General features: G+C 46.2%; 1 protein-coding gene across 1 annotated transcript in view; it reads left to right on the top strand.

The window, feature by feature from the left end:
• Positions 1-1,783: 1,783 nt before the first annotated feature.
• The window catches only part of bmp7b (bone morphogenetic protein 7b), a 179,279-nt gene continuing 167,424 nt past the window's right edge, over positions 1,784-13,638 (top strand). The window contains exon 1 of the mRNA XM_078555505.1: positions 1,784-2,483. Within this exon, the coding sequence (XP_078411631.1) occupies positions 2,090-2,483 (394 nt within the window). The 5' untranslated portion in view covers positions 1,784-2,089. The remainder of the gene's footprint in view (positions 2,484-13,638) is intronic.

A 13,638-nucleotide genomic window follows, 5' to 3' on the forward strand; every position in this document is an offset into this window, starting at 1 on the left:
CTCGGAGGCTTCATTACACATGGATAATGGCACCGTACTTCATGTAGGGCGGGAACCTGCCACTGAGCATGAAAGCCAGGCCTGCAGAATTAAACTGCAATTCTCACCTATATCCCTAATCCTGACTAGCCCTGACCCTTAAATGTAACTCTACCTCTGGTCCTGACCCTTAACCTGAATCCTAACCCAATCCCAATTCTAATCTTAGAAGTCAACCCTGAGCCCAAACTCCAAGGCTCTTCTAACTGTAAAACAAAAACAGAAATACCTGGAAAAACTCAGCAGGTCTGGCAGCATCGGCGGAGAAGAGCAAAGTTGACGTTTCGAGTCCTCATGACCCTTCAACAGAACTAAGTAGAAATAGGAAAGGGGTGAGCCCTGACCCTACCTAGGAACCTGATCATAACCCCAACTACCCTGGAATGTATCAAAATCCTTAATCCTGACCCTAACACCTGAACTAAAACTTCATCTCTGACCCTAAACCCGACCCTACCTCCAAACCGAAGCCCAAATTCAACCTTAACCCTAACCCACCTCCTTCTCTGGATAACAGCAATATACTGAGCACAGAAGCCAGCGGATTAATGTACCTCACCTCTGCACCAGGCGATCTATTTTATTAAGTCAGGTGTCAATGACTGAAGCAATGTGATCACTGATAAAGGACACTTGTCCATAGCACGGTTATCTCAGCTATTGATACCCAGCAAAACTGCCCACCATAGACACACATGATCACTGACACGGGATCTTTCTCCCTGTTACCTCAGCTGTTTGCATCCAGTTTCCATGTGGGATTAAGATCAGACAATGCTACTCAATGGTGTCACCATCACTCAGCCATGATACTTATCACCTCTCCCCACAGTCAGCCAGTACTGAGTAGGAAAGTTCTGGCTTTGTTCCGTGGCCTGTGCTGACCTGACTGATCTCAGAACTGCTGGAAATGTTACAATTGGCCTTAGCGCCATGCTGACAGAAGGGATAGTTTAGTGGGGGTTTCAACTTCTGATTGTTTCCCAAGGATGAGTGCCAGAAACAACTGACGTGTGGATTGAAGCAGGATTGGCTGTGATGCCCCCCAGAGTCCAATAGCCTGCACAAACTCAGTGTCTGGTTTTACACATTATAGTCACTTGAACAAGGTACTGGAGAGAAACATACCTTCACAAGGGATTAATAACGTCAGGGGATAATACGAGAAAATTTAAAATCCATTCCCACTAAAATTTAAAAGAGGAAGAGCAAATCAATTTTGGTGGATATTAAAAGATGTGGTCACGGGAAAACTTCTCTCTTCAGACAGATTCATCAATCATTGGTCTGATTGCTGTTGGTGTAATCTTGCTATGCATGAAATGACTGCTGTGTAGGCTTGTGATATCAACAGTGACAGTCCTTTAAAGCAATTCATTGTACATGAAGGCAGGTTGGGGTGTTTCTAAGAACTTGCTCTCTCTCTCTCTCTCTCTCTCTTCCTTGCTGCCCTCCTCCCACATTAACAGGTTCACAGAAAGGGACATTGATAAAGCAAGCGAGACACTGTGGGTAAAATCCCTGACAGCAACTGGGAATTCAAAATAATTCCATTCGATAAAAAGAAAAAAGCAAGGAGCCATCCTGCCCTATGTCAGCCTCACCCCTTCATCTCTTCATCAGCAAGCAGTTAAATTCAAAAGCCCATCCCTCTCACTTAATTACAGACGCCCTTAAGACATTCAGATAATTTGCTGTTGTTACTTTTGAGTTTAGACTAGAGGGTGCTCCTCCCACATAAGCAGCCTCCTGCTGGCTCCGTCTGCACCAGACAACTGCACAGATTTACATGCAAAGGGATCGCAACTCCTGTAGGTGAAGTAACTCTCCAGCTCTCTCGCTTAACTGTAGGAGTCAGTTCAGACAACATGGGTTCTGAACTATACCTTCACTCGGATAGCTTTGACTGGGCAACCTCGACTAAGCTGTGAGGGAAAGGAAAAAGAAGGAGTCAGAGAGAGAGAGAGAGAGACAGACAGAGAGAGAGAGAGAGAGAAAGTGACCATGTTTGTGTAGAGGAGTCACACAGCAGTCCAACCTGAGTGTAAGAATGAGCTTCCTGCTGTTAATTAGAAAACCTGTAACAGGACTTCTCTGGAACTGCTTCTTGCTGCAGTCGGTCTTGGGAAGTCTCACCACTGACAACGGCATCCATTCCAGTTTCATCCACGGCCGTCTAAAGAGCCAGGAGAGGCGGGAAATGCAGAGAGAAATCCTCTCGATCTTGGGTCTGCCTCACCGCCCCAGACCACACTTGCATGGCAAGCACAACTCGGCGCCCATGTTCATGCTGGATCTCTACAATTCCATGTTGATGGAGGAGGCGGGGGGCTACTCATATCCATACAAGGCCCTCTTCACCACCCAGGGACCTCCTCTGGTCAGGCTACACGACAGCACCTTTCTCAGCGATGCCGACATGGTCATGAGCTTCGTCAACCTGGGTGAGTCTAGAACATTCCTTTGATTCAAATTACAGCTGGGGCTGTGAAGATGAATCTAAATCTTCAACGGTGGGTGTTTTTTAGCATTCTCGGTGCCGCACACTTAGTTTGTAGGCAGCTGTAAAAATTCTTGATAGTATTTGGCATTTTGAATGAGAATCCACTTCAGGTAGGAACTGAATTGTCACAATTTTAAGTGTCCCTTTAACTCGAAGGCCAGCACAGGCCGCTGCAAATTTAGTTAGGTATTCCCCCCATCACCCATCTCACTGCTTTCTTAGTATTTTCTCCCTCCTCCTTGATGCCCAATCTTTTAACTGCAGTGATCTTTACTAATGGGCATTCCCAGGTACCTGTTCTCCAATCAGCCACTGGAAGGTACTGCCAGGCCATGCTATGGATGTCAATTCCCCCTGTCTGCTCTCCCTGATACACACTTTCCTCTCCGCAATCCCTACCTTCCTTTTTACGGAAAGCATTTAACTTTCTCACAAAAACAAAAGAAGCAGAAGGCAGACTTGTGTTGGCACAACAGGACCCAGGAACATGCCAGTTTGACAGAGTGTCCACAGAAGGAGCTTTAACAAGGAAGATCACACAAATATAAATTGTATCTTTAAGATATTTGGCAAAAGGACTGATGTGATGAATTTTTTTTAACACATGTCTGTATGGTTTGGAATGCACTGCCTGAAATAATAGTTGAAACAAATTCAAAAGCAACTTTTGAAAGGAAAATGGATAAATTGTTGAAAAGCAGAAATTTGCAGAGCAATGGGGAAAGAAGAGAGTAGGACTAATTAGGGAGCCCTTTCAAAGAGCTCGCAAAAGACAATAGGCCGAATGGTCTTATTCTATGAGTCTCCTTCAATCTTGAATGTAAAGAGTTAAGAAATTGAGTTGAAATGCTCTGATAGTAACTAGGCTTGCTTTTTTGTGCTGGTATAGGGTTTACGTTCATGCTGCACTTTAAGGGTTAAAATCTCAGCTCACAGATATATAATATATTTGGAGGCAGGAAAATGTTTCCTGGTGGAGTTCCCTGGTTAAGTATTCACACTGTGGCCTGTCTCCCGTCTGTTCTGTTGTGTGGAGCTGTTGAATGTAAACCTCACTTGATGCAGTCACCTCAATCAAACTGAGCAGCTGTTAATATTTCTGTTAACCCTTTGAATACTGGAGTATTCCCCCTCTCTTTCCACCTTCTCCCACTCCCGCACTCCTCTCCTGGCATATGGTTCAATAGCCAATGAAAACTCTCCTGTACATTATCCATTCTTTGCATGTAGCGTTTAAATGATCAATGTTGACCATTGTGTGAAGACTTCACAGCTCAGCTAAACTCTTGTCCTTAATCCAAACTTCACACAGGCACACTTTCCAGCAGGATTGCGTGGTGGTAATCAGGAGCAGAATTCTTTGTGTTTTCTAACCCAGGTGAGATAACAGCAGTTGTAAACTAAACTGTTGCCTGCCTGAGATTAACTAATTTAGCTTCAGACCAGAACCTGACCCTGGAACTGTCGTTTGCTCCACAGTAACTGACAGTAATGAGACTGAAACGTCTCTTCCCTTGCTGTCAGAAAACTTTCTATACCTTTGATCCCAATATTTCACCTGGTCCAAATTTTGAATCACTTGGGGTAGATTCTCAATTTGTGGATTAATGGAAATGTGAATTGGGCTGTTTCCATAATAGATAGCTAATCCGCAATGCCAGTTTACACCCAGGCTGCCACCTGAAAACTTGTCGCAGTAATGTTGCAGCGTCTGGCAATGACAAGCATAGCCAATGTAACTTAAGGTGATACTCCATCCATGGTTTGAACAGGGTTCCCAGCAAAGTTACAGTGGAGCAGAGAGAATAGCCAAGGAACCTCACCCCATAAACATGCTTTTGGCTTGTGCCCCAGCCTCAGGGAGTGATGTATATCTGTAGTCTCAAGGATTGATCTATGCCTGTAAATCGGAGAGTGATTCTATGTCTGTAGCTCAGGGAATAATTTGGGAGATCATGACACTGACACATTGGTCAATACATTTGCAAAGACGACTCTCTAAATCCAAGATGACCAACAGGTGTCAGCATGATCCATTATGAAAATGAACCTGGCTAATCTCTGCTCTTTCTTTAACTTTGGCAGCGCTAGCAAGGGTACCTGACCTTCCTAAGGCTTTAGCTTGTGGTTGACAACATCTGTGTTAGATCCCAGTGACACAAAAACAACACAAAATCAATTTAATATTTTCACATGTACTGTTCACAGGCATTCCAGCAGGTGAGGTCCCCAATCTTCTTTACCTAGGATCAGGTCCCAGGTTAATTATTGACCGGTAACCAGCTAGCTGATTTCAGTTAAGGCAGATATTGAGATACTAGAAATGGTCAAGCGTTCCTGGGAGAGGAAAGATTATCCAGGTGTGACATGGTTATTTCCGTTGCCTCTACTGCCCTCTAGCAGGTTGTTGAGGTTGCAGCTTATTCCTGATCCCTTCCAGTAATTGTATTGGGCAGTGTGTGGAGTGAGGCCTATATCAAACTGTGCTTTGTTCTTTTGAGAGGACACAATAAAAACATTTCCATAGTGCCTTTCATTCACTACATCCAGACGTCCCAAAGCACTTTATAGCTAATGAAGTACTTTTGAATTGTAGTTACTATTCTAATGTAGGAAACACAGCAGCCAATTTATGCACAGTAAGATCTCACAATCAGTAATTTGATGGTGACTAGATATTGTTTCAGTGATGTTGATTGAAGAATAAATATTGGCCAGGACACCAGGGATAACTCTCCTGTTTTTCTTTGAAATAGTGCCATGAGATCTTTTACATCCACCTGATAGAGCAGACAGATCCTCAGTTTAACATCTCAACTGGAAGACAGCAGCCCTGACAATGTAGCACTCCCTCAGTACTGCACTGGAGTGGCAGTTTATAATTCATCTTAACTACTCTTTGAGATTGCGAGTTTCACATTTTAACCACTTGCTGGGTAAAGAAGCTTTTCCTGAATTTCTTATCGGATTTATTAAGGACTATCTTATATTTATGGCCTTAGTTTCCGACATGCCTGTAAGTAGAACGTTTCCCCTAACAAACACTCTTCATAATTTTAAAGAGCTCTAAAGGTCACCCCTCAACTTTCTTTTCTAGAGAAAGGAGCCTGAGTCTTTTTTTAAAAGAGGGGGCTGTTGCTCATTGTTTAATTGTTCCTTAGCTCACTGCACTCTCCCCTCCCTGAGTTTCCACATCATGTGTGAGCCTCACTGACGCCTGGTTGGTTTAGCCCAACTTTACTTAGTAACTGTCTGTCAATGGTCTTCAGTTGATACAGGGCGGAATTGTCCCAGAAATCGGCAAAGTCTGATATCAGGCAGGGAAAGCAGCCTTTGACCTACTGATGGCAATAACTGCTTTATCCACCATATCGTGCGGCACTTTGTTTCAAAAATGAAGTGGCATGGGTTTCACATTGGATCACTGGTGGGGTGGCCTCTGATTCATCCGCCCCGCCATCACCACAGCCTTCAGTAATCCAGGTGCCATATTTAAAGGGCACTCCTGCACAGAACTAGCACTTTCTAAGGGATAGAAAGCCTCTGGGACCTGATGGCTGCCAAAGGGAGGAAACATGCTGCCCCCAGATTTAGCGACGCCTCCCTCAAGCGCCTATCGGATGCTGTGGAGGCATGCCACAAAGTCCTCTACTGCCTCTCTGGGTGAAGACCAGCAAGCAAGATTACCAATCCAGCATGGGAGGTGTTGGTCAGCGCCAACGCCCTGCAAAAGAGGACAGCCACCTAATGCTGAAAGAGGATGAATAACCTCCACCGTTCCGCCAGGGTAAGTCACTCTTCTCATTACTCTCAACTCACACACTCACAACCGCTTCACACCTCCACAGGGATCTCACTCACTATCAATCCAGGAACATCACCACTTACTCTCGCACACACTTCATCTTCCATGTGGGTCATGTCCTCATCCCATCCATGGCACTGCTCACCACCCACACATGCCATGCATCCTTCTCATCTGGCCTAGCAGGCATCCTGCTTACACTCTCTCCATCTGTATTCATGCAGGACAAGCTGGCACACAACAAAAGGGAGAGGTCGCAGACTGGTGGAGGAATGTCCGACATCAAGGTCCTCATGGACTTTGAAAATAGAGTCATCCAGCTGGCCAGGGATGATCTGGACCATTACTGTGCTGATGGAGAGTTCGGCAGTGCTCAACTAAGTGAGGATCCAGCAGTGTAATATCCATCAGACAACCATGCTGTGAGTGAGTTCCCCTGTTCCACAGTCCCCTGCCATGCACTAATTATCTCTCCTTGCTTTCGCAGGCACACCTGAGAGGCAGCCAAAGGGGTCCACGAGTCAGTTCCTCGACTCAAGCCCCAAAGACACCTTGGAAGAAGAACCTGATGACACACTCCAGTGCCATCCACCCAGGTGACTCCAAGAGTGTCCAGCCGATCTGAAACCCTCTTCCTGTGACCCCAGCAGCACCAGCTCCACAGGCCGAGGAGGGTGCCACTGCCACACAGCAGGACCCTGAAAGCAGGCAAGGCCCTCCAGGTGTCGGCCCTCGAAAGGATGCCCGCTAAGGTCAACACAGACAACAGGGCATAGTGTTAGCAGGCCATCTCCACCTCCACTGTGGGTGTCAGGAGAGCACCAAGAAAGAGGTAGCGGCAGGATTAGAAAGGTCAAGAAAATTTAATTGCAAAACGTGGGCACAGGCATTAATCACTTGTACTTAATGTTGACCAAGAATGTCTCCTTGTCTGTGCCTCTTTGAGCAGTGCTCGTGTGAATCAGATGTGAAACTTTGTTTCCTGCACAAAATGAAGGCAGGTGTCGCAGTCCAAGGCCTCTCCCCTGTGCAGGGTGTAACCTTTTGAGCACAGTGATTGTCCAGCTTCAAAGTCACTCCCCAGATCAGTGATTCCTGCACCTCCATATGGCTTGTGTTTGCTGCAAGAATCTTGTACCCAAGTGTCACATGGTTTCGTGATGTTTTCTGTGTGCTTTCAGCACCTTAAAGGCAAGACTGCCCCCCCACCCCATCTCATCACTATTCCCTTCAGGTGAAGGTGTGATGCTGAAGAGGACAGATGATGAAGCCTGTCAAAGCCTGTCTTCAAGTCCATGTAGCCATTGTTTCTCAGCAGCGTCTCCATGATATGAGCCTCTTCACATGAAGAGTGTATGTGCGCTGCCCTCAGCCAGAGATGTGTCGGACATTCCCAGCTGCAATGTGAAGATCTCAGGAGTATCCTCACTGTATCATCGTCATCATCCTCCTGGAATCTTGTGGCAATTGGGGGGGGCTCATGAGCATGCCTGCCTCATCTGGCCAGTGCAATGGCCTCATCACCTGCACCCTCGCCTTCCAGGATCTCATCACCCTCATCCCCTTAGACCTTCTCCTCATCGGAGGAGACGTGCAGCTCTTGCATCTCCTCATCATCCAGGTCCTCCCCGCTTTGCATCGCCAGGTTGTGTAGCACGCAGCAAGCCACAATGATGTGTGACAGCCTCTGGGGAGTGTACTGAAGTGCTCCACCAGATCTGTCCAGTTACCAGAACCTCATTTTCAGGATGCCAGTGGTGTATTCAACCAAACTCCGAGTTGCCGCATGAGCCTCATTGTGCCTTCTCTCACCAGGATTCTGAGGCCACCGCATGGGCATCATCAGCCACGTCCTTTGTGGGTACCTCTTGTCCCCGAGGAGCCAACCCTGCATCCTGTGCGGTCCCTGGAAGATGTCAGGGATCTGAGATTGCTGAAGATGTACAACTCGTGGGCACTTACAGGATATCATGCTTAAACCTGCATGATCCGTTTGTTATTGCTGCAGACCAGCTGAACATTGAGAGAGTGGAAGCCTTTGCAGTTCACATATTGGATTGCTTGTTGCCAGGGAGATTTAAAAGCCACATGGGTGCAATCGTTGGCACCCTGCACCTGTGGAAATCCAAAATTCTGAACAAATCCCAGTGCTCTTGCTTCCTGGCTTGTCTGATCTCTGTCAAAATTAACAAAGTTGTATACCTTGACAAAAAGGGCATCCATGACCTCCTGGATACATTTGTGGGTGGAGGCTTGTGAGATCCCGCAAATGACCCAGTGGAGCCCTGGAAGGAGCCACTGCCATAGAAATTGAGTGCAGCAGTAACTTTAACTGCCAGTGGCGATGGATGTCCTCCGAGTCCCAGTGGTGCCAAATCACAGGTGGCCTATGTGCGTGACCATTTCCCTTGGCATGCACCGGCATTGGCGACACTGGTTCTCGCCCATCTGCAGGTATATGAACCATCTGTAGACCCTGGATCTAGTGATGCGCCTATGAACGATGGCTCTGTGGGGTTCATCCTCCAAATGCGGAGGAGGCTGTTCCGCCCCTTGGTCTTCTGGGTTCTGCTCCTCCCTTTGGCGAGCTAGGCGCCTTCGTCGCATTCTTCTCTCCTGCCTATAAGCAATCAGGCAGACTGGGAGATCACCAGGCTCCATGGTCCTGAAGGTCTCAATGCTGCAGTATCAAAAAGAGTGACACAAGGGTCAGCAATTGTCTCTGAAGGACCACTCTTGGTCAAGTCATCGCCGATGGCTGCCTCTCAAGGCCCTTAACACATGCCAGAGAGTCCAGGCCATCACATGGATACCTAGTGTTTAGTGCACATGATGGCTCACCATGCCCACACAGCTCCGCCCCACACCACATGACCGAGTGGCGGCAGCTCAGCCACTCAACTGCATTCTGAGCTCTTATCTCAGGCACAGGCATTTTCCTAACCTAGACTCCAAGGCTTTGCTTGTACCATGAGAGTTTTCAATGTCAACTGAAACAAGGAGCACAGCCCTCTGTCAGTGTTCGATGGACATCTTTCCCAACAGGATCCTCAGGCTTGCCCAGTCGCGCAATGGTTCTGCAGCATCATCACACTCATTCAAGTTTGAAGTGTGTGCAAGGGGTTAACAGTAGAGAAGCAATCATTGGCATTCTCAGGAATAAGTGTTGCTTGAGTGGGCACAGTTGCTTGACTAGGCTGACTCCAAGCATGTCAATTGAGCTCAAGCTTAAACGCTCTCAGTTCCAGTGGAATGCTCATCTTTGATATGTTTTGCCATTAGCCCAGTTGTTTTCTTCTCCCCGCAACCCCCACCCCCCAGTCCCTGCATGTGTTTGTACTTAAACTTCAATCAGCGTTACCTTCAACCCCCTGGCACTGCCACCTTTGCCCCGAGGTTGCCTTCTCCCCCGCCTCCCCCTTTGCACAGTCTCCTTTGCCCTGAGGTTGCCTTCTCCCCTTTCCCCCTTTGCACTGTCACCCTTGCCCCAAGGTTGCCTTCTCACCCTTCCGCCTTTGCACTATCGCCCTTGCCCCGGCACTACAAACCAACCGTGAAGAAGCCACTGCAGAGACTTGCCTGTGCCCTCCCTAAATCCGTGGAGCTGCTGGGATCATCACGAGTGGTACACAAAGTTGTGTGCACTCACCTCCAAGTCTCCCTCAAAGTTGAGGTCACCAAGTTCATTCCTTTTAAAGGCTGTTGTAAATCACGCTGTTGTAAAATTACGCTGTCGTGGGATTTAAATTTGAAATGGGGGCATGATTCTGGTTGTGGCCACAATAATTAGATGCAAGTTTATTATAATTTAGTCCCTATGATCAACCGCAGGAAACCCGGCCCACCATTGAAGGTGGGGGGAGAGGCCAATCACGTCCTGGATTTACATCATCAGGAAACGTGGCTAGGGCTTTCCTGCAAGGTTCTCCGATCTCGCCACCGAACATGCCCACCAAGAACAGGGCGGAAAATCCTGGCCATAGATTCAGTCATGTTGGCTGTGAGTTTAATTTTACATGGAGGGGAAGAATCCAATTAAACCTCCTCCAACCTCTTCTGCAGTTTGTGTGCAATTCTTAAAGATAGTCTAGGGGCTAGAAACCCGGGCCTTCACATAGAGGGATGGGCCATGCAGTCAGGCCCTGTAATTATTATGGTAATATCTGCTCTTCCCACATCCTTCAGCTAGCTCCAGCTCGACGGATATCTTGAGAATCTGCTGCAGGCATCCACTATGCTAAAACTGTTTTGTAGGACACGTGTGAGAATTAAAGCACTGGGGCTCCTTCTGGGTAAAAGCTCTCTCAACTCAATACCTTATCTTGCTAGGAGTTCAATTGGTAACTCATGAAACCAGCTTGTCCCATTGTGATATAACCAAATATACCACCTCACCAAACCAGCTGGCTGCCTGATTATTTGGCAAATGCACTCAAATGAGAAATGATGTGCACAATTGTGGGTTGGCCAGAAACCCAGGGTCAGGTGCCAGTGTATGGTACTCACCTGGCAATGATGCCATTAAGGTGCATTGTGTTATCAGCATATAACTGCCTTTCACTGGGTCATGTCCAACTTGTATTGCATCAGAATCAGTTGATTTACTACAGCCCTGTATACTCAGAGAAGTTGGAAGAAGAAACACTGCATTTCTATCGTGCCTTTCACAACCTTGAGATATGTTAGGTGGAGCTAAAATACAGTGAGCAATGTTTTCTCATTCAATGGCAGAACAGATTAAAGGGACTGAATGGTCTACTCCTGTCTCTCTGTCCTCAAAAAACAAGACCACCAATCCTAACAAATCATGGGGAGAAGGTGGAGGGATAGCACGAGGTGAATTGTTCCTTCAGAGGGCCAGCACAGACACAACAGGGCTGTATGGCCTCCTTCTGTGCTGCAACAATTCTATGGCTGGAATTTTATGGTCCCATCGCGGTGGGAGTGGGGTCTGAAAATGTGGCGAGCCGTTCAAAAGTCCATTGACTTTGGTGGGACCAGAAGGGACCGTAAAATTCCATCCTATGACTCTGTGAAATCTGCACAGTTTGGGTTGAAATTGCCAATGGCTGCTAAAGAACTGTACATCAGAATCCAGTAGAGTGAGGTTAATATTGAACTAAAGCAAAATATGAAAGCTATGTGGAAATGGCCTCCCAGTGCTCCCAGCTACAGAGCAGTAAGAACTAGTAAAGAGAGAATCTCACCTTCAGCAGGCTTTTGAAAGAGTAGTCAATCTCCCATTAACACCTTGAAAAACTCAGCAGGTCTGACAGCATCTGCAGAGAGGAATACAGTTGACATTTTGAGTCCGTATAACCCTTCATCAGAACTAAGGAAATAGAGAAATGAGGTGAAATATAAGCTGGTAGAGGAGGGCAGGACAGGTAGAGCTCAATAGGGGACCAGTGATAGGTGGAGGCAAAGAAGAGATTGCCAAACATGTCATAGACAAAAGGACAAAGGGGTGTTGAATATATGTGTAAAAAAATTATAAATTATTCCAATAATTTATAATTTTTTTACACATATATTTTTCTTTTCCCACCTATTTTTAAATTTATTTCGATCCATTGTTTTATCTCCACCTTTTAGCCTATTTCGATCCCTTCCCCCCACCCCACCCCCACTGGGGCCATCTGCCACTAGCTTGTCCTGCTTTCTACCCTTAGTGTCCCCGTTAGCACATTCCTTAGATAATATCACCACCGTCAACACCCCTTTGTCCTTTTGTCTGTGACATCTTTGGCAATCTCTTCTTTGCCTCCACCTATTACTGGCCCCCTATCGAGCTCTACCTGTCCCGCCCCCCTCTACCAGCTTATATTTCACCTCATTTCTCTATTTCCTTAGTTCTGATGAAGGGTCATACGGACTCGAAACGTCAAGTATATTCCTCTCCACAGATGCTGTCAGACCTGCTGAGTTTTTCCAGGTATTTTTGTTTTTGTTCTAGATTTCCAGCATCCGCAGTATTTTGCTTTTATCCCATTAACACCTTGTTTGAAAGAGACTCTCTACATCTATTTTTAAAAAGGGTCTCACCATTAGTTCAGACAAATCCCCTGACAGTAAGTCATCCATTAGCACCTGCATCTGGAGCCTTTTAAAGAACCAATTCCAATTTGAATCCATTTCAAAAAGGGAAAACATCCTCAGTGAATAATGTTCTTTTGTTTTGCTCTGTCTGCATCTGTTGATTTATGTTTTAGCAACAAGAGGTTGTGTAATTTGGTGGAAACTGGCTATCCAATACCTCTACTCCCCCTCCTCTACTGCAACATTAATTTAATTCTCTTCCTTTGTAAAGACAAATGCAAATGTAAGCGACACCAAAATACTTCTCAGCAAATAGTTTCACAAAGTCCCAGCAGTGCCAAAGGTTGTTGGCATCACTGGAAATCATGCAACATCTGCCAGAGTCTGGTCATGGGCTGTCAGGATTAGAATACAGGTGACACCTTCTGACAGCCTGGTTAAGCTTCAGAAGAGGCTTTCAGGATGCATTCATTACTGTAAAGCCTGCTGAAAGGTAACCATCTGACCAATGCTGGCAGTTGGTTACTTGGGTGTTAGCCAATCGATTTTTTTGTTTGTTCTCAGGCCGTGGGTAATGCTGCCAAGTCTGCATTCATTCATCATTTCCAGTAACTCTGAGAACATTAAGAATCAACCACATTGTGGCATAGGTCGGCTAACTCAGTACAGACTGGGACCAAACCCAGGACCTACCTGGTCTTTGTGACTCAGTACCAAACTAGGCAGACAATTTAACACCTGTGCCTTTAAGACACAAAATCACTCTGATTTTCTTTAAATTTATTCTCGTGATGCAGTTGTCACTAGCAAAGTTGGACATTTATTGTAATTGCCATCAGAAAGTGGTGGTAAGCCTTCTTCTCTGTAGTAGCTTGATACAATTGATACAACTTCATTGTTCAGTTAAGAGTCAGCCACATTGACATTGATCTCCTGGAGGTACTGCTGGTGGTACTTCTCTAGTGCTTTGAGGTACTTGCTATAGTTCATCCAAGTCTCCAAAGCATAAAGAAGTGTGGGCACCACACCAGTGCCTGGAAAACCATGACCTTAGCCTCAGGTTTGAGATCCTGGTTCTCTCTCTTTTGCTGAGTCAGCCAAAGGCTAAGTTGGCCCATTGGAGGTGATGATGTATTTTGTCATCCATGTCTGCCTTCATCGAGAAAATAATCCACATTTTCCAGGATCTCATCATTGATTTTAATTGAACAGCACCAACCATTGTATATGGCCTTTTTCAATGTCACAAAAG

The sequence above is a fragment of the Cetorhinus maximus genome, chromosome 13 (assembly GCF_964194155.1).
Source record: "Cetorhinus maximus chromosome 13, sCetMax3.hap1.1, whole genome shotgun sequence".
NCBI lineage: Eukaryota > Metazoa > Chordata > Chondrichthyes > Lamniformes > Cetorhinidae > Cetorhinus > Cetorhinus maximus.